General features: G+C 38.3%; 1 protein-coding gene across 2 annotated transcripts in view; it reads right to left on the bottom strand.

Annotated features, from left to right (window-relative positions):
* TMEM131 (transmembrane protein 131) overlaps window positions 1–25,799 on the bottom strand; it is a 104,595-nt gene that overhangs the window by 13,561 nt on the left and 65,235 nt on the right. For both annotated transcript variants that reach the window (XR_015704613.1, XM_087756787.1), the window contains exons 12-31: window positions 25,632–25,740; window positions 23,570–23,678; window positions 22,581–22,734; window positions 22,309–22,479; window positions 21,875–21,985; window positions 21,654–21,788; window positions 21,072–21,176; window positions 19,651–19,737; window positions 15,089–15,241; window positions 14,857–14,932; window positions 14,635–14,752; window positions 12,523–12,661; window positions 12,304–12,413; window positions 11,853–11,919; window positions 10,752–10,903; window positions 10,376–10,518; window positions 9,112–9,298; window positions 7,805–7,990; window positions 4,117–4,275; window positions 2,944–3,539 (exon numbers count right to left, since the gene is read on the bottom strand). Coding sequence is in view for 1 of the 2 variants with exons in the window: in XM_087756787.1 (XP_087612913.1) it covers window positions 2,944–3,539; window positions 4,117–4,275; window positions 7,805–7,990; window positions 9,112–9,298; window positions 10,376–10,518; window positions 10,752–10,903; window positions 11,853–11,919; window positions 12,304–12,413; window positions 12,523–12,661; window positions 14,635–14,752; window positions 14,857–14,932; window positions 15,089–15,241; window positions 19,651–19,737; window positions 21,072–21,176; window positions 21,654–21,788; window positions 21,875–21,985; window positions 22,309–22,479; window positions 22,581–22,734; window positions 23,570–23,678; window positions 25,632–25,740 (3,067 nt within the window). In the remaining variant the exon portion in view is untranslated. The remainder of the gene's footprint in view (window positions 1–2,943; window positions 3,540–4,116; window positions 4,276–7,804; window positions 7,991–9,111; window positions 9,299–10,375; window positions 10,519–10,751; window positions 10,904–11,852; window positions 11,920–12,303; window positions 12,414–12,522; window positions 12,662–14,634; window positions 14,753–14,856; window positions 14,933–15,088; window positions 15,242–19,650; window positions 19,738–21,071; window positions 21,177–21,653; window positions 21,789–21,874; window positions 21,986–22,308; window positions 22,480–22,580; window positions 22,735–23,569; window positions 23,679–25,631; window positions 25,741–25,799) is intronic.

Genomic DNA, 25,799 nt, shown 5'->3' with positions numbered 1-25,799 from the left:
TCAAGGGAAGACTCAGTTAACCTGTGCTGAATAAGTGGATTCAGCGCCTACTGGGATTTGTAGCCGCTCAAGTCAGAATGGGGTCTGAAAGCACAATGCCAGCTGTCGTATTTCATTCGGCAAAATGTTCCTCAGGGGAAGTTTGTACCAAAACATAAATTTGCCTTCAGTCTTTTGGCAAATTCCAGATACATATCAAAGGGCAGTGCCTTCAAACTTCGTTTTTTTCAGACTTAATATCAAATGTTTTCAGTATCAAGAACAACAAACATATTGGAGATAAAATATTGTTTTTAGTGTGAATGCAAATACAAATGTGCATACAAGTAGATCTTTGTATGGAAATTTTCTAAAAGTCAGCTTCCAGCTCATTGCGGGTATTCTGGTTTTGCCTCAGAAGGCCTCGTTCTAAGATTTGCTTCAAATTTAGTCTGTTCAGGACTGCTAAACAGTTTAATGTTCATCATTAGAAAATCTGCGTAAAATGTTACCATGACATAAAAATGTAACGTAAAGCAGCTGTTTAACAAAAATCTGACGTAGCCTCCGCAGCAGCCTGCTAGGACCCAAGCGCTGGGAAGCTGAACCAGAAGGCCGTACGGACGGGAATCCCGCACAGGCCAGCACGCCAGCCAGTTTTAGTCCAGAACCTGCTGCTTCTGCAAATGGTTGTGACTGGCTCTAGCTGTTTATCTAAGGACAAATCGTGTGTGTATGGAGATCCGGATAGACAATGGGACTTCCCCTGTGGTTTTATATTTTTAAGGAGGGCAAATGGAAATGGGCAAGTTTTATTTGATGTGCTGAGCTTTTGTGAGTCAAGTTACAGTTTACAGATAATGTTGGGTTGGGTTTTTTGGGGTTTTTTTGTTTGGTTTTTGTTTTGTTTTGGTTTTGGTTTTTTTTATAAAGCTCGTCCAAAAAGAAGTCTACATGCATAAATCTGATTTATCGGTCTACGATGACGAAGAGGTCGATAAAACTATCTGAATTGCAAAATGTAACATTCGTAATGTATTTTGCAAGTCAGAACATGTTTAAATAGTCAGTGTACCACCATGTCAAAGCACAAAGGATGCAAAGGCTCTGTAATAGGAGGAAAAATGTGAATTTATCTGAATGAATTTGTAATCAGGAGAAAGTTACAAAACAGGAAAGTAATTCCAAAAAATGGAACCCGTGTAAGTGATTAAGAACAAAGTATTTTATCATTGTTTAAACAGCTTTTGAAATTGATAGACAAATCAATAGAAGCACCCGTCTCAAGAAAACGCATTTAAATATAGTTGAAAAAATGTAATCAAAGGTCTATCGACACTTAGAAGCAGCTATTTGCTAAGACATGCTCCCAATACACAGCCTGCTAGAAACTGCTATCGGTACAAAAACGTTAACATAGGTACACCACATTATTTGGATCAGGAATGCGCTTTTGAAAGCGAACTCCGTGCTCCCCACTTAGTGTGTGGCGGCTGCGTCGCACAGCAGCACTCGAGTGCAAGAGCTGGTTTCTTTTCAGGTTGCACTAGGAATGGCAGATGCGCTCCAGAAGCGCTCCCAGCCCTTCCAGGCATTCAGCACAGCGACTGGATCGGCCCACCGTAAAGCCGCTCGGACGCCCCACGAGGACGCTGCGTCCCCACTACCGGCCACTTGGCTTTCCAGAGCGCCGATACCGCACTGCTCGCTAACACAGACGCTGCCTATGAAACCTACCTGCAGTCACGCCGTTTGCTGGAGAACCATTCAGCCTTTATGAAATGACTACCTGCCAAACTGGTCATACTTCTCTTCAGATTAATTCCCCCAACCACAGCCCCTTGCCTAAACTACAAACGAAACAGCCCAGAAATAAAGTAGCGTATTTCAGCAGGATCCCAAAACCTCTCATCGCTTCAGAGTCTCCACTTTGAAAGCCCAGGTGCGTCATCACCTCCGCTCTCAACTAACGAAGAACTTTCTGCTCATTACTACGGAACAGAGTGAAGCTTTCCTCTTTGGTGATGCATGATCCTACAGGTGCTTCAGGGTTCATACGCCTTCCCACCATGCATTTTCTTAACTTTGTCTCTGACAAGCCACACGGTATCAGTACCGTTTCTGTACAACAGTGTTGGTCGAAAAGAGTGAAAAATCATTTAGAAATAAACCCATGAAGATTAAATTCATAACCACATAACTCTGGGACACCACTGAAATGGCTAATACAAAAAGCATGACTAGAAGTTCTACTCTAACGAAGTGTTTATAAGAAGGAAAATAACTGACACACATTCGGACCTTATATCTGATGTATGAAAGTCAATACGTTATTTTAAGCATTAGACAATTGAAAAGATGCATAAACAATTCAAACTCAACTCTAACCTCATGCAAAGATGAATGCATAAACACAGGTGCCATGTATTAATTTGCTGACCACCTGACATCGAGGATTTTCTACAACCGCAAGTCTGGGCACGAAGAATTCCATTCCCAAACAATACACAGGGGCTTACCCGTCTCTCTCTCTCCCCCTCCTCCCTTTCTCCCCGTCTCAGTTTTCACACTACACTAGAACAACTTCCCTTCCCTTTCCTCAACCCCCAGCTCCAAGTCCAAATGACGGAGGTGGGAGGGACGGGTGCTAACCCAACAGCAAAGGAGTAGCAACCAAAAGCACCTTTCTTCTTCAGAGGGTCAGATGTCTAAATATTCACACTTGCTTTCATCAAAATGTTCCCAAAATTTTGCAGGAAGAATCACAATCTAGCCCTGCGTGGAGAACTTCACTGCCATAAAACGAATAAAGGAAGTGTTCGAGACAGAGGCACGTACAGGGCAGGGAGCAGCTGAGAAGCCATCACTCTCCACGCTATGAAACGTGGCCTTTACAGTCGATTAAGCCTTGCTCTGTGGCTTACATAATGAATCATCCCGTTAAAAAAAGGAGAATCGTATTACCTTTGTTTTTTGCTAGTGGAGACGGGGGCTGCTCTGTAAACACATCTGGGGAGGGGGATTCGGGGTGGTCAAAGTCTTTCTCCATAGTTTCTATGAGCCCAGTGAGATCTGAATCCTCCGAGCTGTGCCTCCTGCTGCTGGCACATTCGCCATGAGGCGGGCTGAGAAGCGGTAGCTGCGGCAAAGCGCTTTCAGTCTGTTGCTCTGGCTGCTGGGGCCCGGATGCTGGGGGCTGCTGGAGGGGCTGCTCTGCCAAAGCTGGTGCCTGCTGCTGCGTCGGCTGCTGGTTCTGCCTCGTCCCCTTGGCTCTCTTCCCTGCGGCGTGAGTCTGAGCTGTGGCACCCGAATCCAAGGTAAAGGGGCCCACCCTGTTCACCGACTGCACGGACGCTGCTTGTGCTGAAGTCCTATTAGGTACGCTTGAACTGGTTTTGGATTTGATGTTTTCAACATCAGGTGCATTTCTATTGCTGTGAAGGTGTGCTGTTGCGTTGCATTGTTTATGATTCCCTGCACTGGATCGTGAAGACGAACTGCCGGCTCCGTAGATCCCTCTGGATGAGCTGTGATTAGAATCTGATCCAAGCGCATTCAAGCTGAAAGAACAAGTGTTTAAATGTACCCTACAATGTTTCCGTTCTTGCACATGAAAAAAGAATCACTATGTCCAAAAGAAACCTTGAACTACACTGTTCTTGGCATATAACCAACAAAAATGCCTAAACTTGTCAAACAAGTCAGTAGCCTTTGCCATGTTCACTTGCTCGCTGTACGTATAAACAAACACACGGTAAAATGACAGTCAATATATGTCTTGGAGGGAACACTGAAAGGAGAAGGTCTTTTTTTAACTTAAGACACCAAAGGTAGGAACTTCTGGCCTGCAATTTTTCTGCAGTCTGTATCTTTCATTTTCAAGAACATTAACAGGAACCTTGACAGGGTTTGGTTTTGGTTGGGTTTTTTTTCTTTCTTTCTTTTTTTCCGGAAGATGAATATTCCTCACAATCACAAAACCAATCTTTTTATAACTAACTGGGAGGATCTTTATTCACTCACCTGATCTAAAGAGCAGTGTTACTTTCTTACTGGCCTTATAACTAAAGAAAAAAAAAGGGGGGGGGGGGGGGGGGGGGGGGAAGCATCCCACAAAACCCCCAAACATATACTTACTTTCCATCAGATGAAATTCCAACTATTCTCCTGAGATCAAGTGGCCTTCCCATATCAAAGGGAGGGTTTGAGGCCTCAAAGGACAAGCGTCTCCTAAATGGCTCCCATATGCCTTGAGCTTCTAGATAGGCTGTTCCAATTACCAAGAGAAAGAGAACACTGCAGAGAAGAGAGGCAGTCAGGTAAGTACTTCTTAGTTTTGAGCATTTTAAGGTTAATGAATCTAAACACACAAGACAAAAAGTTTGTATCTTGTACTGAAAAGCTGAATACTGCATCCAAACCACAACTGTGTCTGATTGAAACATAAATTACAGAAGCCTAGCATGATACATACATCACTAATACTGAGAATGGAAGTTAGATGCAAGTCTGACATGCAGTTGGCAAAGAACATTAATCCAAAGGAGGGAAAAAAAGAAAAAAAATTAAAATATTAAAATGGCACCCCAGTGGTCAGCAGCTCTCACAGCTCAGTGGTGCGGTTCCATTTCAAAAGCAGAGACCCTCTGTAGAGAACCGTACTGCTGCTCAGAGGCGTAAATTTTAAGAGCGTTATTTCAAGGAGTTTTACAACGAACTGCATCTGCTGCAATACCGTGTTGAGGAGTTCTCCACTTACATAACGCACTGCAGTGAACTACATTTTTGAATGAAGCAATAAAACCACTGCAGAGACCTTCATCACACTGCTATCGATTTCATCTTCTAACGGGTGGGAGTTTCGGGGGGAAGAGACACAATGACGATGACTAAAGCTTGCCTTGCCTATTACCCTAGAAAGTTTATGAGAAAAGAACTTGAAATTAGCAACTTCAGTTTCTGTTCTCCCCCCTGTTCCGACTGCCAGTTTTTCTAAGCCCAATGTATGAAAACCAGCATCAATTCACACAAAAGGACGAGATACCTCTTGCTCAATTTTAGCTAAAAGAATCTAGTCTAGATACCATCTTTTAACTTTTACCTATCACCAAAAATAGAAGCAACTCTGGAGACCAACTTGTCTGTTGATAGCTGGTTATCAGTGCTTTTTTCCCTGCCCCGGGGTTTAAAAAGGATTCTAAGTGCCTAACTGGATGGCAGAAGGTAGGAAAGAGAATTTTCATCCAAGATGTTAACAAGCGACAGAAAAGTTACAGGAATAGGGGAATTTTTCAGACAAGCTTACAGAAACTGTTACTCAAGAGACTAATGCTTGCCTTGGGTGCCATGCCATCGAAACTGGCATTACCTTTGGGATGTAAGGAATAAGGTACCATCTCTTTCACTTCTTAATTGTAATCCACGATGCTATTTGAGAGTTTCACAAGACTGGTACCAACAAGAGCATCGCATCACCACCACCAAGGTGCGTGGGACCCAAACCTGGGACGGAGCGCGCAGGGTTCGGAGGGCTGGGTGGGCGCTCTTCCCCCGCAACCCATGGCACTCGCCTCATGGTATCGATGCTGGGCTCTGCAGAGGTTCTACAGGGGAGGCTGCAGCAAAGGTCACCTTGAGGGCCTCTCCTCCTCTGCCACTCTCTGGGTAAGGATGCTACTCCCTCTACGTAAGCCAGCTTTCATGTTTTGATAAACAAATACCAGCTTTGAAATAAGAAACAGAATAAATCTTGTTTTGTGATCTTTTTAACTGCACTTTCTGGTTTTGGTGTGGTGGTGGTGGGAGCGGTGGTGGTTTGCGGTTTTTGCTTTTTAAAAAAATATTATTTAAAAAAAGAAAAATATAACTAGCCTGAAGTGTTCATGTCATTTAAATTACAAAACAAATCAGCGTGAGGAACACCACACAGCGGGGAGTACCATGGTCTAGACACCCAAGAATGACCTTGGTACATCCCTCTTTCCCCTCACGGTTTTATCCTGGAGCACCCATATGCCTAGTTGGTAAGTTCTTCACAAAAAGGACTGGCTCCTCTGTCGTGTTTGTACATATCCTATCAAGTTGGACTTCAAAACTTGGAGCCACAAGTATGGTAACAATCCAAATCAATAGCGATTTAGGGAAGGCAACAGTAAACACCACCTTATCAAATTAAAAACACGAACTAGACCAACTCCTAGAGTTGCTCATTCCTAGAAATTAAGGATAGCTTTGCAACAATATGGAAGTATTATTTCAGTGGCAACTAGCAAACCCCTGCGTGATGGCATTCTAAAAGTTAGAGGCTGGCTGTGCACAGGATCTTTGGAATAGTGTGAAATGGTTACATTAGGACTCTTTCCTAGTTCGCTGCTAAGGAGGATGTTTTGTGCTCATAGGAAAAAGACATGGTGAGGGAAGGGATTGGTATGCTGTCTTCTTTTGTAAAGTCCAATTAACAAATACAGTACATATAAAATTATCCACACAAACTACACTTACGAGCTGACAAGCATTATTCACTCTGTCAATAAACTAAAGAGAAACTAAGCTTATAAATTTCTAGCAAATACACAGAAGAAAACCACTTAAGTACTTACTCAGCACTTTCCTAAGTAATGCAGTGTTAGTTAGGAAACACAATTTCCTAAGTAACAGAAATTTTCCTGTTACTTAGGAAAATGCAGTTTCCTAACTAACACTGCATTACTTAGGAAAGTGCTGAAGAATCAAAAAAGAAAGCTAAGCAGGCTGTAACTTTAGCCTCTCTATTTAATAGTTTTATCAATCCCTAGAAGGAAAGACAGCCTAACCGAACATTTATGTAATATAGTGCAGCAAAATGGAAGAGCCAGTATCTGAATATGGAAAAAAATGCAGGAATATTATCTATCTGTGATAATGCTTTGGATTTGCAGCACACAGAAAGACTGCTTTTTCATCACAGGCATCTACAGCAGCAATCCATCTCACACCAAGATACAAGCTTAACACAAATGAAAAAGGAAAACAGCATGTGTTGTTACTGATAAGTAACAACTTACACCGGTAAGTTTCTATGCTAGGGTTTTCTCTGGATAAAGGCAGCGGGGGAAAGTGTCTCATATCCCAGAGGTGAGGAGGGACGCATTGTTTATAACCTCAGATTTCACACAAATAAAGATAGGTAGAGGTTAGACTAGGAAAACGCGGGGGAATTTTCAACTCGTATTTCAACCAGTCATAGGTAACACACGTCTGGTTACTGAGAAAAAAGTGCATTAATATGCTACTACGTAACCCCTGAGTGTGCAGGGCTGCAAACAATGCCCGTTGGGTTCTTAGAAATCCCATTATTAGCAGCACCAGTTGTCTGTCACATACAAGTGGCAGCAAAGTTAAATTCATCCGCTAAGCTCATTACAGTCACTGCCTCATATCGCTCTAAAGCACACTACTCCAGAAGGATGCTTAAATTTCTATGGGAATTCACGGTTAGCAGTGCTTTAATACCTAATTTGATTCAAGTTTGGCTTAATTATTTATCAAAAGACTGCAGATTACCAGGGTTAGCAGAAGTGTGTGTCTCACTTAAGGAAATAGGCCCAAGCAAGAAGTGTATTATTTTGTCCTCAGTTTGAGCAGAGAGTCAGTACTCCTCAGCCTTAAGCTGTTCACACACAATCCATAGGAGCGTTTATGAATTTGTTCTCCTTTTTCACCTCGCCCTATTTTATTTTACACCAATTATAGCACGTACTGAATACATCATACTTCTCTGTAACCTGCATTCAAGCAGTGGTAGTTCATGCACACATACTGGTAAGAACAAACGTATACACGCTACCTCATTATTCCTGAGATGATTATGTACAATGCCAATTCCCAGTTGGGCCTGGGTAGCGCTTCTGCACACGTTGCTAACATGTGATATGGAAGGGATGCATTCAAGATAAATACGAATTCAGAGCCTCCTGCAGTGATGAATTTTAATTCACGTATGACTCTGGAAGCAGTGAAATCAGGTGTAAACCTGAAAACAAAGTAAAGCACGCTAGAACTTTTCATAGGAACAGCATGAAAGTTTGAGGTAATTTATATTATTCATAAACAATAATAATAAAAACAACCCCACAAGCTCCACCAATTACTGCCATGACTGGCATCCCAATCAAACATTTATAGCAAATAGCCCTAGTAGTATGACTAATAAGCATCCATGCAATTAACCTAAAAATACTTATGAGTATCTTTCAAATACCTCGAGACGTGTTTGACTAGGTTCACAAACACCTATGCTTAACACATCTGATACACCATATGAAGATATAATAACTGAAAGTAAGCTTTGGCCAAATCTGTTAAAAGAAAGCTACGAATGCAGTAAAAAATTAACAGCAGCTGTAAGCAAGCAATGGAACGGACCATTATGTGAGCTATAAAGTTTTGAAACACTTCGCCTTTAAGTCACAACTGCATGCCTTTTCAAAAGCATCACCACGATGTTCCCGTCTCATCACAAACTAAGATTGTTGCAGAAATACTAGTGAAATTTCACTGCCTGCAATATCTCATACCTCCTTGCAGAACAGAAGCATCTTCTGAACTTTTTAGATACCATATTCTGAATAGCTAAATTTAAATCCAAGCAGTGTTAAAAAGATCGGGTTTTGGTGCAGGTATCTTTTACAATAAAAACTGACACAACTGAACAATCATCATTAAGGCAACAGACAAAATATTCAAGACTAAAATACTGTGCATTATGATAATAATCCTTTGACTAAAGGATGCAATGCACCAAAACCATATGTAAATCTAGATCTCATGTGCATTCACAACCCAGATGAAGGAAATGTATAAAAACCATACAGTAACACTATTCCAACTCAGTAAGTTATACTTACTGGATAGTAATAAAAGTAATACTATAGTCAGTCATGAAAACTTGAAGTTATTTAAAAATCAAATAGTGTTTGCAAGAAGAGAGAAAAATTTCATGTTTTATGTTGTGTAAAAAACAAAACAAAACACAACACTCAAAGCTTAAGCAAAAAACCTCGGAATTTAACCAATAGTTTTCCTCTGAAACAGAATTAGGTATACAGAGTTCCTAATGTAAGACTCCATTTGGATGTAAGAAAAGACACTTACAATATGACAATGTCTTTAGAGGAATTGGCACTTAGTGCAAACTCATGACAGTTAACTACTTTAAATCCATATCCTTCGCATGTATAGCCACTGATTTCCATAGTTTTCACATTAATCTGCAGCTGCCCTGTATTTTCCACTTTAAATGTTCTTCTCAGTGTGAAATTTGGTTCTTTGTATTTCATTTCTAGAAACAAACAGCAGAAAGTGGTTAGTGTTATGCTAAACAGATGTCCTTCACTATATTCATATTCTACAGCAGAAGAGAGTTCTGTCCATATCCTCGCAGGAAAGGGGACTAGCGAGGCCCGTGGAAACCTTTCCGTAACCTGCAGAAACAGACCTCTGAAGCCAGATTCTCATCACTGTCAAGGCAGGGCGCTTGTACAATTCCAGAGCACACTAATGCATCAGGGAAAAACCACAAACCCCCAAACCTCTGAGAGCAGTGCTGCCTCACAAAAAATCGCCTAAGCTGTAAAGTTCTTTGATGTACTGCTTAGTGTTGTGGTATTCTGTGAAAAGTCCCAGCATGAGGAGAATTAAAGTGTATTTTTTTGTCTCTTAAAAAGAAAATCCATGGTTGAGCTACACATATCTTATTAGCAAAAAAATCCCTAAACCACAACATGTAAGAGGTAATGACTAAGCTTTACTTGAAGTTTTCTTACTCATCCCTCAAAAAAGGCAGAATAATCTCAGATAATAATTAATATGGCATTTACAAATATGTCTGGAAATCTGCAAAGTAACAAAGCAGATTTTAATACCAGATACAACTAAACCTCTTTTATGAGTTCCTTTGGTAATACAGCTACTCTCAGCTCTCCTCTCGGAAGCAAGCCTGGGGCCACAGAGCAGAAAACCTCGGACCCCAGAGTAGAATCTGGCTGGGATTTCATTTTCCCTCAAGGAACGCACCCTGCCTTTTTCCCTGTTGGTTACGTGCATACAGATTCTGAAGGGGTGTGTGTGAGGGGAAAAACTAATACAGAAAGTTGCATCGGTGATCCAATTTGACTTAAATTTAGGAATTAGAGATTATCCTAGTAAACATACTAGGATCTTCACCTCCTGCCTCTTGAATTTTAGTGGATGGAGGGCTTTTGTTTCATCTTTCCTAATTTTCACATTAAAATGAAGAAGGTAAAATATTTCATTTCTGCCTAAATGAAGAAGCAATTTTAATGTATTTAAAGGAATTAAATTTCTGGAGCACTAAAACAGGGGAAAAATGTTTCCACACATTTCAAGAAGTACTCACTTTCTGAACAGTCTTTTAATAATGCTTCTGTGATTTTAAAGCGTAAAGAACTTCCTGCACCAGGAGGTTTGCCTGCAACCTTCAAGCTCTCGGTCGTTCCTTGTCCTTGTACCATTATGGCATCTATTACAGTCAAATTATTTCTGTGTACAAAGAAAAAGGGGAAACATTAGAAAGTACATACTGAATACAATTTAGCTACTGTAAAACATATCACAACCACATTAAAATTAAATCTTTCTCCAGACACATATGATTCTACAACTATTATTGTAAAAGCGATGGTTTCTTATTGACAGCTGACCACAAGTATGATCTTTTATATAAACGAACAACATCAAAAAAGTCACGCTCATTTCAGAAATATCTATCATACCTGATAACAATTAATGATGAAACAGTTCTATTAAGAACTGGAGTGAACTTTACTTTGACAGACTTTCTCTCACCAGGTTTTAATATTAGGCTTAAAACTGAATGACGAGCCAGGCCCTTTGTAAGTCCTACAGTGCTCTGTAGTGGCTGGACCTTAAGAGAGTGGGGAAAACAAAGCAACACTTTTAAAAATAGGAAATTTTTACATATATTTGTAGATATTATATTATTTTAGCTAGAAAATTGGTCTTGTCATAAAGAACTGTACTACCCAATGTTTTTTTTTTTAAACCAGAAAGCCTGATAACACAAGAATTTCCCTACTTAGTAAACCATCCGTTTTTGTTAAGAAGCAGAAGAACGTAGCAAGACAGAACTGAGCTAAACTACACCCATGTGGATTCATAAAGCTCCAGGAGAAGAAAGAGTTCAGAAGTTCTGAAATGTATAAACACTAAATTAGCATTAAGCCATTATGTAACATTTTCTATCCTCAAAATTTTCCATTGTTAAAACATTTTTAGAATATATAAAGGGGAAAAAGCAAGCTTAAAATAGAAGAACTATTGAAAAATTGTATTTTGCTAAGTTTGCCTTTAGATACTGTCCAAGCATTGAATTGCTAATCTGAAACAAACTGCAAATGGAGGGGAAAAGGTGTATTTGTCGGACGAAAAAAGAATGTGTTCAGGATGCGGCATTCTCTTTATGAAAAAGCACACCCTTAAAGTTGTCCACGAAACTCAAATCATTTAAAATAAAGAACAAAGCAATGGAAAACTCAATACTTTACAAATTCTAGAACTAGCAACCACTACACTGAAGAAAATAATCCTGTATCAGCAAGAGAATGAATAAATGCAGTTCTCCTGTAACTTCCACAATCCTATTATAACGTAAGCGACATTACAGAAAAAGCGACATTTTAACTGTTACATTTAAAGAAATACTACTTTTCCCAATTCCCTGAAAATATCCACCAGAAGCATTACATTTTTTACACATAGTAATATCTAAACTTGAAGACGTGCGTGACTGAAGTCGTATTAAAACATTAAAATATCTAAATTTAAAAATCCAAAGAACATATTGAAATACTTACGCAATTTCTGAAGACCTGGAACTCTAGAGTCCTCAGATTGAAATTCGTTGGCTTACTCAAATTAAACCTGAAACAGACATGCAATTTTTTTTCTCCCCCCAGATCAGGGAAGATGACTACATACTTTCATTTACGGATTTTAGCACAAATCAAGAACTTATGATAGGACTCAATATGCAGCCAAAAGGATCATTGGATTTTTCTTATTTCCCCCCCTTATACATCAAGTTAAGGAAGAAATCTAAACATCGTTTTAGCTTAGCAAAAAACACAGAGGTGCATTCAATGGCAGTCAGCCTAGATTCAGTTCTCAACTGGCCTAATGATTCAAATTCTAGAAGTGGCCAACACTGTAACTACCAAAACAGCTGCCAAATACTGCATGCATTTTTTGTAAAATGCATTTTGCTGTAGAGTGAGAATGCCCTAAGTACTCTAAAACAACACTTACCGTTCCAACATTTTATCAACAAAGGTGGACGGGTTAGAATACAGAGCTACAGGAAGGAACTGAACATACACAGGAACGTCAGCTGGATTTTCTAGAAAAATTTCTTCTTCCTATTCAGAAACACAATTTTTTTTAAAGTTTACATTAGGATTAATGTAATCAGAAACACCTATTAAAATGCAGTCCCTACAAAATGATACTATTGACAAAATAACTTACTGATGAACTGTTTGTATTGGTAAGAGGGAAGCTGAGATGGCGCAGTGAACTAAGTATGGAAGGCCAGGCCATTTCTGCTGTGATTTTCAACTGGACTTCCTTCTGAAGATCTGTGTCTACTTCAAATACAGCATTCAGTCTGGAGAAACAGTTATAAAACTTACTTTACAGGAATAAAACAAGAAAAGCCTAGAAAAAGCAGAGGCCTTAAAAGCACCCTGAAAACAACATTAGTTTGAGAAATAGCACAGTACATTATATTTATATGCAATTAAAAAACCCATTGAGCTCTGCCCATACGTACTGCTATTCAAAAGCACAACAGAAACCACCAAACCATGCTATAGGAGACCAACCCAAAGATTCTAAAGATGGCCTCTATTAAATATTGTTGTCAACATCCATCCATCCATTCCAAGGTCTGTTGTGGCAGATTTATGGGTAAAGGTGAGCAGAAAAATGTGGTAGGACTTATGCACTGCATCACAAATCTTTTGGTGTTCGCATTCCTCTTAAATCACTGCTTTCTGGACAGCGAGACACAAATTTCATCTTTCATTAGGAAGTGCCTAGCTCTTACTAGTGCAGAAACAGATTTTGAGAATATACCGGAGATTCAGATCAGTAAGAAAAATAACCCAAAATATATCTGATTATTTGCAAAGGTATAAACAGTAGAAAGGAACAGTATCAGTCCTGCAACAGTCTGTTTCCAATACAACATCCAGACATCCACTATCCAGAAAATGTATTGTGCCTACACATGCGTAATGTACAGTAAATCTGTACATGTACTCTAGCTGCAATGGATACACGGAGCATGCGCCTATACTCCTGTCTAACAAATCTGAACTAGTCACACCTGGTGCAGCTACTATTTCCACCAGTGAATGAAGTTCTTTGCTATTAACCAACCTCTGCAACAGACTTGATTCCTGTTTTCCTACAAGCTCTCCACCATGAGCTCAAACCAAGACTAACAGTATTGAGTTCTCCAGTCAGCAAAACAGATGAAACGCTAGACTTCAAACCTAGAGAAGTATTTTGGAGAGACTCCAAATACCCAAGTCAGAACCCCTCTGTATTCAGAAGGAGCAGTTTCTCCTTTGCTGAATGCTACCTTGGATAGCTGGTTAATTTTAACTCTCTTTAAAAGCATTACATATGCTAGCTTATATATAATATTAAATAATATTAAAGCATTGTCTATTCTAGCTAGAACTGCTACTTATTCAGAAGTAGTTTTTAATAGAATTTTCTTTTACTGTCCTCTTACCATAGGTGATAGGACATTCTTGAAAGTTACCAGTGTGGCTAAATAGAGGATTCTGGTTAGATCGAATTTGTTCAGGAGATATTAATATACCAGCGTTATAACAAAAAAGTAATAAAGAAGGTATGCTTTTGTTACTCTATTTAGCTGCATACAGTCATTTTGTTTCTCAGCAAATATGCATACCTTTTTTGAAATGGCGGTCTGGATGCTATCATCACAAAAGACACATGCACTTGCTGTTAATGCTAACTTATGTCTCTTGGAGAGTAAATCACTTTCTGTATGAGAAGGCAGATGTTTAAAAGGTATATATAGCAGCCTATGGAGTTTGACTTTTTCTAAATATTAAATAGCAATCATTAATCACCTTCTATTTAGCAAATCTCAAAGAAAAAAAACCAGACAGTGTGATAATTCACTGAAATGCAATAATCTCAGAATAGCGGCAATAGCAAACCTTATGAAATCTTAGAGGGATATTGAGGTTACTACTTTAAAACAGATTAAGCAGGGATACTGCACAAACAGTATAATCTGTTTTCAGAATTTTTGCAGAGTAGAGACTGCCTTGCTGTTGCCATCTTTTCAAGAACTGCAGCATTCTCCAGTGAATAATAACTTTCAGTGTTCTGTTTGACTTGAGGAAACTATTATTGGTTTTTAACTTTTCAAATGTTCTCTTTAAAGGTTTTGCAGAGAAGGCCATGTAACTCCTTCTTGGCCTCATCTCAAAGAGCACTGCAATATTAAGAAACCTTGTGTTTCATAAGAGCACACGTTAACAGAATTATCTAGTGATTTAAGACCTGAGAAAGTAACAGGGATAAAATACTTACCTATGGCTTGAGTTCTCTCTTATTTCTGTCCATTCTTTGAATAAGTTCTCGTGCAAATCCCAGTCAGAATCCCATGCATCTTCTTGCATTGCTACGCTGTGCTGAACTTTAGATTCCGCTTTAAGAAATAATGTGCTTTTTAAACTCTTCATGTAAAATCATTGCTTCAGAAAAAAAAAAAAATTTTAAAAGATTTTCATTATAAAGTTGAACGTTACTTACGTTTAGATAGAAAAGGCAATCCTACATAACAATGATCTCCACATTGTAAGCCAGGATCAAAATAAATATTTGCAATCTGCAAAACAGATAAGAGCAGATCAATTAAGAAACAGCACAGTAAATCTGATGACCAAAGAAAAAAGAAAGAAGATTTCTGATGACCACAGAAACTTAACATATGCTATATATAAGAGAGAACTTGTAAACATGTCGAAATAAGGCATAAACAAACCTTTGATTTTTTTCCTGGCTCTAAATCTTCTTTATTACTTCTTAGCCTCTTATAATAAAACCTTATATCTTCTGACAGGGAGCGTATGTGTTGTATTTTCACTTTCTGAGAAAAGGAGTTCATAATGTTCAGGCTCTGGTGAACTACTTTCCCCTGAAGAAAAGAAAGGATGAAAAAAGTCTGCAGGATATGCATTTTCCCTAGCATGCGTATTTATTTATGCAGGCTGGCAAAGACCACAGCAGAGTTGAAATGTTAAATTGAGATTTTTAACTATGCTATCTTAAAAAAATGCCACTCGTAACACTTCAAGGTAAGTTTCTGTGAAGTTGTATTCTTTCCTCCATCTGCTTTCAAACACAGTTCATCCCTCTTTCAACATTAAGTACACCTCAAGTGTCTTGAAGAGCTAGGACAACAGTTCTGCTTAATCAAATCATGTTAAAAAAGTACCAAAGGAGGAAAGGCAAGAGAAAACTTCAGTTTTCTGAGCCTCCTATTACAAAAGGGAAACAAGCTTCCTTTAAGAAACCTAGTACATAGTTGCTAGTAATTAGAAATAACCTGAAAGGAACAGTAGAGTGAAGCTGCAGATGACAAACACTACAGGTGACAGAGGGCATTTAAAAACACAGGTAAAACCCTCCTTCCCACTCCCAATGAAATTAAGACACCAGGCACTAAAATTACAACATTTAAAAAGAAAACTGTGCAAGTTTTTTCCCCACACCTTTACACCCTGCCTCCTCTTCCGAGCCAAACATTATTTTATCTTTTAAGCATAGAACATGTGGGTTAATTGTTTGTCACAATCAGAATCATTACAATGCTCAAGCTCTACCCCTGCCCTCACTTGTAAATCAATGACTCTGTGGCCGTGTTTTTCACCTTATCTCAAAACCCAACCTTGACAAGTTTAGAGTAAACAATAAATAAAAAACAAAACAAACAAACAAAAAAGCACAACTCAGGATCAGCGACAAGATTTCGGATTTATATAAAATAAATTAATACAAGCAAATTTAAATATCCAAGACTATCTTCTAACGAGCATGACTAGAGTTTTTCATGTTCCACTTAATAATTTCAGCTTTCTAAAAATTTCTCTAATGTAAGGACTGAAGTGGAGAGATGGGAGAGATGCACTTTTGCAGGCTCAAAAATTGACTGTGGCCTCGGGAAACAGTCACATACTGTAACAGTCTCAACAGTAGCAACTGCAGAGGGAAAGAAACATCAAGAATAAATCTCTAAACAGTCTAGTCCTGTTAAACTGAATAAGAGGTATGTCTGAGCTTCACCTATGGAATCCTATGAGTAACAAACTGCCATTAACTGGGCAAGACAAAGGTTTGTTAAACTCTGCAGAACAAGAGAACAGTATTTCTCTAAGACCCTTACACAGCATGTAGACCTGAAACAACAGATAAGGGAAGACGACTTCACCCATCAGTAATAAGAAAAACAGAACAATGCCATTTGGCATACAGGTCCTCAAAGATGAGCTTTGATCAGGGAAGAGTTGAGAGGTGGCACTGTAAGCTAAAAACGCCATCATGAAGCAGAAGTCAAGACAGCTAAGATCTGTTTCAATCAAGACACTGATCTTTACAAGGCCTGTGTACACTCTTAGTGTATTGCTGACAAACTTTGACAGAATACCAGATATCAGACTTTGGTGCAAATACAATAAAATTATAAACAGACAGCACTGGGAACTGGGCAGCTGCAAGAGAATTACGTGCTAGGTATGAACTGAAAAGCAAGTGTTACTAAAATTGTAGCGCCTAGTTATTCCTGGACGATATAGCTGTCAAATTTCTCTACCAAGCACTGAAACAAGAAGAACTGATGCTATTTTAGGCTTATTTTCATAAGTAATGGAGGCATTACAGAACAACTAGATGCAAGAGTATCATGAATTCAGTGATCACAAGTTTAGTTTGAAATGAATCCAAGAAAGAGGAAAAGTAAGTCTGCTGTCGATGTTCTCAAATATCAAAAGAGCTAAGTTATCGACTGCCGTGGTTTAACCTCGGCCAGCGACTGAGCACCATCCAGCCGATCACTCCCCCCCAGTGGGATGGGGGAGAGAATCGGAAGAGTAAAAGTCAGAAAACTCATGGGTTGAGATAAGAACAGGTTAATAACTGAAATAGAATGAAATAATAATAATAGTAGTAATAACAATAATAGAATATACAAAGCAAGTGATGCACAATGCAATTGCTCGCCACCCACCAACCGACGTCCAGCCAGTTCCCGAGCAGTGGCCCCCCCGGCCAGCTTTCCCCCAGTTTATATACTGAGCATGATGCCATACGGTATGGAAGAGCCCTTCAGCCAGTTTGGGTCAGCTGTCCTGGCTGTGCCCCCTCCCAGCTTCTTGTGCATCTCCAGCCTTCTCAGTTAGTAGAGCACGAGAAGCTGAAAAGTCCTTGACTAGTGTAAGCACTACATAGCAACAACTAAAACAGCAGTGTGTTATTAATATTAATCTCATACTAAATCCGAAACACAGCACTATACCAGCTACAAGAATGTTAACCCTATCCTAGCTGAAACGAGGAATCAACTACCAGAAGTGAAGCTGACTGCTCTGAAAAGCTTGGGGCTTGAACACAGAACAGTCTAGAATCTTGTCAAAGGTGATAATTATGTTTTAATCTATACTAACAAACAAAATGCAGGAACCCGAATGTCCCCTGAATGAATAATTATGTGAAAACATTACTAGAAAAGAGCACGAAGCCAATAAAAATCACAGCAGTCTGGGGATGAGAAAGAATGATGTCAGCAAGGAAGCTATGCCTTAGAGACTGAGAAACACAGGTGCTGTAAGAAGTAGTCCCTGCCAAAACAAAACAAAAGCAAACAAACAAACAAACAAAAAAATCAAGCTGACCAAGACCTTGGGCATTTACTAAGATACATTGAGAAGCTCTTTAGCCATTCCAGTTAGAACAAAATAAAGGGAGATTAAAAAAAAAAAAAATTACTTCTTTATGGCCCAAAATGGAACAAAATATTTTAATGTGGCATTCAAGAGGGACAATGATCTTGGCAGGAATTAGGATATATAAATCAGGATACAGAATATAGAAATTGCTTTATGTTTGGTGAAGAAAGGGAAACGGACCTTTAAGCTATTTCAGTTTATCAAAGGCTTACGAAGTAGTTCATAGATGAAATTACAGATACGATAGTCAGTGCAGTAAGTATCCATATAATGGTGAGGCCATATAGTCAAATGGGAAACATAGATCCTAAAGATAAAACAAGTGATCTTTGCAACTGTGGGCACGGCCATTTGACCTCAAGAGTAGCAAAAGACTTCATAACAATTTGTGAAGCAGGAGATCAGAAGGCAGAATGGATAACGGGGCAAATGTAGCAATGATTTACAGAAGTCCTGCTGACTGACCTATCTTCCTCCAGTGAGACCAAGTGCCTTACTTTTTCAAAAAATTATAATTTATCTACTAGACATGAGGTACAGCATTTGATAAAGTACCAGTGAAAAATTACTATTTAAGAGTACACAAATCTTAAGATAAGCAGGAGATACTAAGGAGCTATCAGGAGAGGAGGTGAGAACAAGTGGTGCTCTATGACAGACTGAGACTATGCAGAACGGACAAGGAAACAAAAACCATTTCCACCAACATGCATGGAGTTAGTTTTATCCTTTCAGAAAACTGCCATCTCTTATCTCCTTCTGCTACCCCCCCCCCTTTTCAAATCTCTCTCCCTATGATTTTCCATCGTATTACATTCCCCACTCATCAGAAAGTCACATAAAGTTCAGACTTCAATGAAATACCAATTGCAAAGTTAATATGCCTTGACTGCCCACGCTTCTATGGCTATGCTGAATGCCAAGTGAGAAGGAAGTATTATCTGGTTAATAGCTTGCTGCTTGGGTCTACAGCCCTGAGAAAAGAAGCTGCCTTCAGCACTCACTGAATAAACACTACTGCAGGAGCAGGGATGAAAACAGCCATTACAGACTTTTGCAGAGAGCTGTAGACCCACACAGCTTTCTTGCTTTCCTGTTCATGTACTCCACCACGTACCCTCGAGAAGATCTACTTTCAGTGTGGAAACAATACAATAATGCTTCCACAGAGATCAAGGACTACTTATACTAAAACATTGGTTTATTAGCTGACATTGTTGTCTTCGGTATTACACTTCAGCAATTTGAAAAATGCATTTGTGCAATTTCATCTCTCTTACTCTTGGTGCTAATGCACATGAGTTAGTAATAACCAAGTGACCACAGCTACATTAGAATGAAGCTGCAAAGAATCAGGTTTGGGATATCAGTATTCCAAGATCCCACTCAAGTAAGCAGTAGAGATGTAGGGATAACTCATGCTTGGGACATGGGCGGGGGGGGAACCCAAAAATAGCAACAAACTGAATCATAACAGTTTGGTAGCACAACCTCTCCAGCAATTTGACATGCAACAATTCAAGACAGTGGTTTCTCTTGAAAAGGACAAATAAATAAAAACCACAGCAAGTAAACATTTAATGCTATGACCCAACTCTCTTACCGGAAAAGAAGGTGGAAGAAAAACATGTTTTGGGGAGCAGGTCAGTGAGCCTACAGCAATCACTGCCTTCACTGGTATAGTTAAAATCTGGAAAAAAAGAACAAGAAAAGTTTAGGAAAAAATACTTAAATTTCAGCCTTTAAACGTCTCTTCCACTTTTAAATTGCATAAATTAACAAAACGCTGAAATTCTATAATTAATGTAGTCTAGGTTTATATACACATTTAAAACATGGAGACATGAACTCGGATTTCAACACATCATCATATTCAGAAAAGTCACTCCGTATTGTCAGGCAGCACACCTTTGTTCAGTCATACTTAGCACCATTCTACATGGAACACAAAAGCACCGCTAAAATATATGCTCTCAAATGGGGCATTATGTAGGTCTCCCTTGAATGGGACTTACTTTGTTGGAAAACAGGAGGATGACATCTTTAAAGTAAGTGAGTATGAGGGAAGAGGATATACCAAACTTCTCAAAAAACATGAGAAGTCATGATAAGACCTCGAGATAGACTTAGAAAAAGGAGTGTGGAAGGGATGTCAATGAGATCCTTTCTGTGTATTATTAAAGCTACCAATACAAGTAGAATAACTTGTAAGAACAAAGGAAGAAAATAAAACGCTTCAGATTCTATAACTGAAGGGTAACACACATGTATGGACATATTAAAAAAAGTTTAAAATCTCAGATAAGTGGCAGAAATTAGGATTTTCACATTTTCTCTAGCTCCATCAGAACCATACAATAAGCTATATAATTTCCTGACTTCCTAAGCACAGTGTGTCACATTTTTCTTTTCCTACATGTATCACCCAAAGCTATTAAATACAGATTCAATTCTGTATTAGAATCTATCTCTTCTGCAAAATAATTTATTAACAGGAAAGGCATATGAAGTTGAGAATTAACTTGTTTTTCTTCTCTCCCTTACTAATCTTAGTATAAGAACTCCATTTCATCAACTGTCAGCAAGCTACAATTTCTCCAAAACAACTTTCACATTGGGTTTTGACAAAAAAACTCTGAAATTATAGCTCAATTTCAGTAACTGATAATGTACCAAAAAGCACATTGCCAGCATGTGTTATGCCAAAAGATCCATGCATTGATGCTCTGAGGATGTGTCGAGTCACTGAAGAACGCATACCTCAAAGCATTAGGTCAGATTTAAATGGATATTTCTGAAAGCCAGACAAAAATCATAATGAAAGCCTTCCTTCAGAGAAGACACAGCATAAGCAGCTTTACTGTTGTTTGATGCAGAGTTAACTTGCAGAGATAACTTGACCTCCAGAGGTCCCTTCCAACCTCAGCTTCTCGCTCATACTGCAATCTATCCATTAATACAACTCCACGCTTCAAAACTGAACATATCATTTGGGCAACACCCATGAATATACAATAAACATACCTCATAATCTGTTGTGATTTGTACAGCTCCATCATGAATTCCTTCGAGTTCTTTTGCTATTAGTTTTACTCTAAACACGGCATAATAACCTGATGCTAGTATCACCTGTAAACGGTAGAAAAAGTAATCCGCTGTATTCCATTAAATGGCAACAAATTTCACTAAAAAACATATCCAACATCCTCTTATTTCTTTAAACTGAATCAAAATCCATTTGAAACAACTGTCAGTGGTAAAAAGAAAAATTCAAACCCATAACTTACTAACACAAAAATTATCTATTCCTTGAAGTGATAAATTCCATTCTTCACAGATAAATGATGAGCATCATCTGAAGCCACAAGGGTTACTGTTTCTGAAGTCTCCCCTTTCAAAATCTAACCAATCTGAACATAATACTACTCTTAAAATAAATTTTAAAAATTCTACATGCTTTATCATACTCAAATTCAGACAAAAATTAAGAAGTCTTATCCTCCTTCCCCCCCTGCTAAAATGAAACTGCAAGAAGTTGCACAGATTTGAATCTTTTTTTCCCCTCCTAAATCTAGCTTTAAGCAATGGATTCAAAGGATTACTTACTGAAGAGTGATCGGACGCACTAGCATTTTGTAGTTCACGGTGGTTTGCAATTACTGTTGTTCTGTTTCCCTTTTCAGTCGTTAGAAGTTCTATGGCCAAACCATCCCCTATAATATGCCAACTTTTTATAGCCAGCTTAAAAAGAACAAAAGGTACTGTTTTCAGTAACAACACTGACGTAAATTTTTTAAAAGGCAAACTAAAAATAAATCCATCCTTACCTCTATCGGATTGCTGTTGATGACTGCAAATAAAATGCTGGTAGCTTCTGTTGCACTCAATATGCCAAAATCTATAAATCGTTCCTCAGTTTTTGGAGGCAGTACAAAGTACTAGAAAGATTGATAAAGGTACTTTAGCATAATTTAAATACAAAATCTGCTCAAACTCTAAGGTCATTAACAAATGCATTAATAAGTCTAACATAGCAGTACCGTGACAATCTCAAAATTCTATACTTTTTTTATGTAAAAGTAAAGGGAACAAAAAAGAATTTTTCAGCAGTAACCAAAGTTGTTTAAGGAAAGAACTGGTAAAATCATTTTGAATTTAAAAAAGCCACCCTCCCATACAAGTAGAATAAAGAATTAAAAACAGTCCTATGAAATCTGCCTCTAATTAGACTAAAGTAGCTAAAAAAAAGGAAAATACTTACATCTAAAAATCCTGTGTATGCTCGGACAGGTAGGTGAAATTTAGAAGCATTGGTGATAAGTAAAATATTATTATCTATATGAACAGATGATGTGGAAGGCATAAAATGAAGTGTAAAAATATATCTGGATTCACTAGGCGGAATTAAGACTGGTTTACTGAAGTTCTGGACCTAGATCAGTGAACAATGAAAATCAACGTTACAATTTAACAAAGTGCAGCACATTTAAACATTTACTATTGGGCAAAAACAGTCACTGAAATGGGGCTTACTTTAAACATTGGTTTTGCTTCTTCTGGTAACACAACATCATGTATAAGGACTGCAAAACTGAATGTGTTTGTTAGATAGATAAGTCTTTCCACGGAATCAGCAGCACTGTCACGGATGTGAAAGAGTGTAGCAGCATGATCAAATCCTAAATATCTATTAAAAGAAAATGGTGTGAGAAAAATAAAGACTTTCCTCAAACATAAAGTGTTTTTCTTGTGCAAAAGACCAAAATGCATTCAATCGAACAGCAAAAAAGGTACATACCTCACTGCATGCTGAAACTATATTATTAGCACTACAGGGACATTGATAATTGAGTCATTCAAATGAGATAAGAAAATATGTGAATCAGCATATTAGGAGGACTAAAAGGAAGTGTTAAAGTATTAAGATAGTTTGCAAATCATGCATATTCCTTATTAACCAAATGAGGCATCTGCAGCACAAAAGTTCTGATAGGTAAGGTTTAGTTTGTTTGCCTTTAAAATACTCCGTCAGTTCTGTTGATAAAGTAGCACCTCATTTGAACAATAATTTTAAAGTCAACTTAGCCATACTTTGTAAATAAATAACAAAAAATAAGGAAGCACTGACAGTTCTTCCAAAATTTTGCTTAAAACTGAAAATATTTTCTCTACCCTTACTTCATATAGTGATAGAACAGCAAATGCAAAACCGGAAAAATACTGCATTTTCAAAATGACTCATCTGCAGCCTTCAACTGCTCTAAAAAACAACTCACTAAGGTCACTTTGAACCCAAGCCTTGAAACCAGCTTATGCATTCATTACTAAGACTACCTCATCTACTGGTGTAAAAACAGAAAAATTCAAACACGTAATTGTAGTTCTGAATGAGCTCCAGATTCAGAAAACTTGGGTATCATCTCTTTATAACCCCTCTCTCCCTAAAAAGGCTAAATTCCCTGTGACATCAGCTAATTTACAGCATTTAGTTTTCGAACTATGTTCAATTACTGTAAGCTTACCCATCCAACACTTCTGCTTGATACGGTATTTCAAGTTTGGAGTAGCTCTTCTCTTTTGCTTTAACAGTTATCTTCCCAGAAGACTGTGATGCTTTTTTTGCTTTTGATGCTGTATACACAAGAATATAAGAAGTTTGTTAAAGCAGACAATAAAAATGATCCGTTAAGTTAGACTAGCAGGAGTGAAAGAATAAAAGCACAGAGTGAGCCCAGAGATGAAGTATCATGGAAGAGAAAGATGGATCTTAAGGAAATTTCAATAAGCAACTGACATGGAATAAGTCTAGGAAGTAGGATATCCGAGTTCTGAATTCCTCCCCCTTAACACCAGCTAGCTGACCTGCCTGAGTTAGTAAGTTTATCTACAATAGGGAAGCCTGGTTGTTCCTGTCAAATAAATAACTTGGTCATGTCCAGAGGATAATTCAGATCCCAGGTGAGCTCAATTCCCCACTTAAAGAGTATGGAATGCACCTATTCCTCCACTAACAGAACAGAAAACTTGAAATGGCTGGGCTTCTCACTTAGAACTACCAGTCGAGCAGGACTTTGGGCCAGGAACACAGCAACATTTTAATAATGAAGAAATCAAAGCCATGCTAAACTTCACAGAAATAGAATCAGAATCCAAGTAAGATCCCAAACCACACAAGCCCCAAGACTGAAGCTCACAGGCCTGCTCCAAGATCACAGAACAAGCAATGTTATCCTGCCACAAAAGTCAAGGGATTCAAATACTAGTTAGGAGAAACCACCAGCCTCTAAAGCCCCTGCATGTATTAGGACAGCTGAAATGGCAAATATTTAGGGCTGGCTGGTTGACTGAAAAAAATTCACCAAGTCAATCCCTTAAACACATTAAGCAGCTTGACCGAGTATTTTTCTCCAACTACCCTTCCTTCCAGGATCTACAGCATGTTAGTCAGTAGGCCCTCATATAACAACTCCCTCCAGCTTCAAAATCCGAACACATTACCACCTCAGGATGACAGAGTTCAGCTATTTCAGAATTTATTTATTGGCTAAAACATACTTCACTCATCTTACAAACCATAAGCTATTAAAAATCTGAAGTGCTAATCAACAAATAACAATAATAATAAAAATCAATCCTCTCCTCTCTATCCATACAACTTCTAAAATTATGTCTACCTGAAAAACATTGCACCTACAAACTTCCATTTCTAAGCACTCCCGGCAGAGAGACTTACAGCACCAACTGCCATCTCAAAGCAGTAACAACTGAGTAGGTCAACAGCATCCTGACAGTTGATTATAATCTCTACTAAAATGGAGGTGCCTTTCTACAAGATGTCAGCATAATATTTACAGTCACATTATATAGGAGGGAAACGACCCAGCACTTCTTTCATGAAGACATACATGGAAGTCAGTATCAGCATACATAACATATCTTTGTAGGAAAGGTACCAGTAAAAGGTTTTTCCACCTTTACCTCCTTTTTTCTTCAATATGAATTCAAGGTAGCAAAATAAAATAAACCAACTTTCACAGTAAGGTTCTCAAGAGCATGACAGAGCCCTATTGCCATGGGTGTTCCAACATAAAATGTAATTTTTTTAGAAATAAGATTTTGGATTCCTTTTTAAACTTTGGAAGGAGCGAAGGACAATCCAAGGGATATACTCTCCTCTAATATATATTACTGTGAGGAACATGTCCTGGTTTGTTAGGGTTTCTCAAAAACAAATGCCTATTTAGACTAATAATACATTTTAAATAATCTGTGCCTTAACATAAGAATCCTGCTTATGTTTAATAGAAATCTGATGTTCAATTTTTATATACATATATAGAAGATTGCTTAAGAATTCCTTCTCTTCTCACCAGTCTAAGTTACTTGCTGATTAGGATCAGAGATGATCCCTTCAGAAATAACTTAAATTAGAGGAACTGTAAGCCTTTTCCAGGTAGGAAAATTCCATTTCCTTCTCAAAATTACACATAACATTTTGTTAAGAGAGTGGAAAATAATTCATGAAGTTTCAGGAAGTTTTAAGAAGCACTTGACAAGTTCTAAGAAGAGAGGAGCAGTACTTACCATCAAAGCTAATACTTGCAACTTTGGTATATTTACTTTCAGAGGCTTTTAACGTAACTGGCTTGAAATGTACTGTTATAGCTTCGTTCTGTGGTGTAGGTCTAACACTCTGCAAACAATCAAAACATGAAGCACCTGTAAATTTATCACTGTTAACACACTGTGCAG

Source organism: Nipponia nippon, unplaced genomic scaffold, assembly GCF_047370975.1.
Source record: "Nipponia nippon isolate SJK-2023a ecotype South Korea unplaced genomic scaffold, ASM4737097v1 scaffold_2, whole genome shotgun sequence".
NCBI classification, from domain to species: domain Eukaryota; kingdom Metazoa; phylum Chordata; class Aves; order Pelecaniformes; family Threskiornithidae; genus Nipponia; species Nipponia nippon.
Note: the sequence above shows the minus strand (reverse complement) of the source record. Positions and strands in the feature narration are given on the sequence as shown.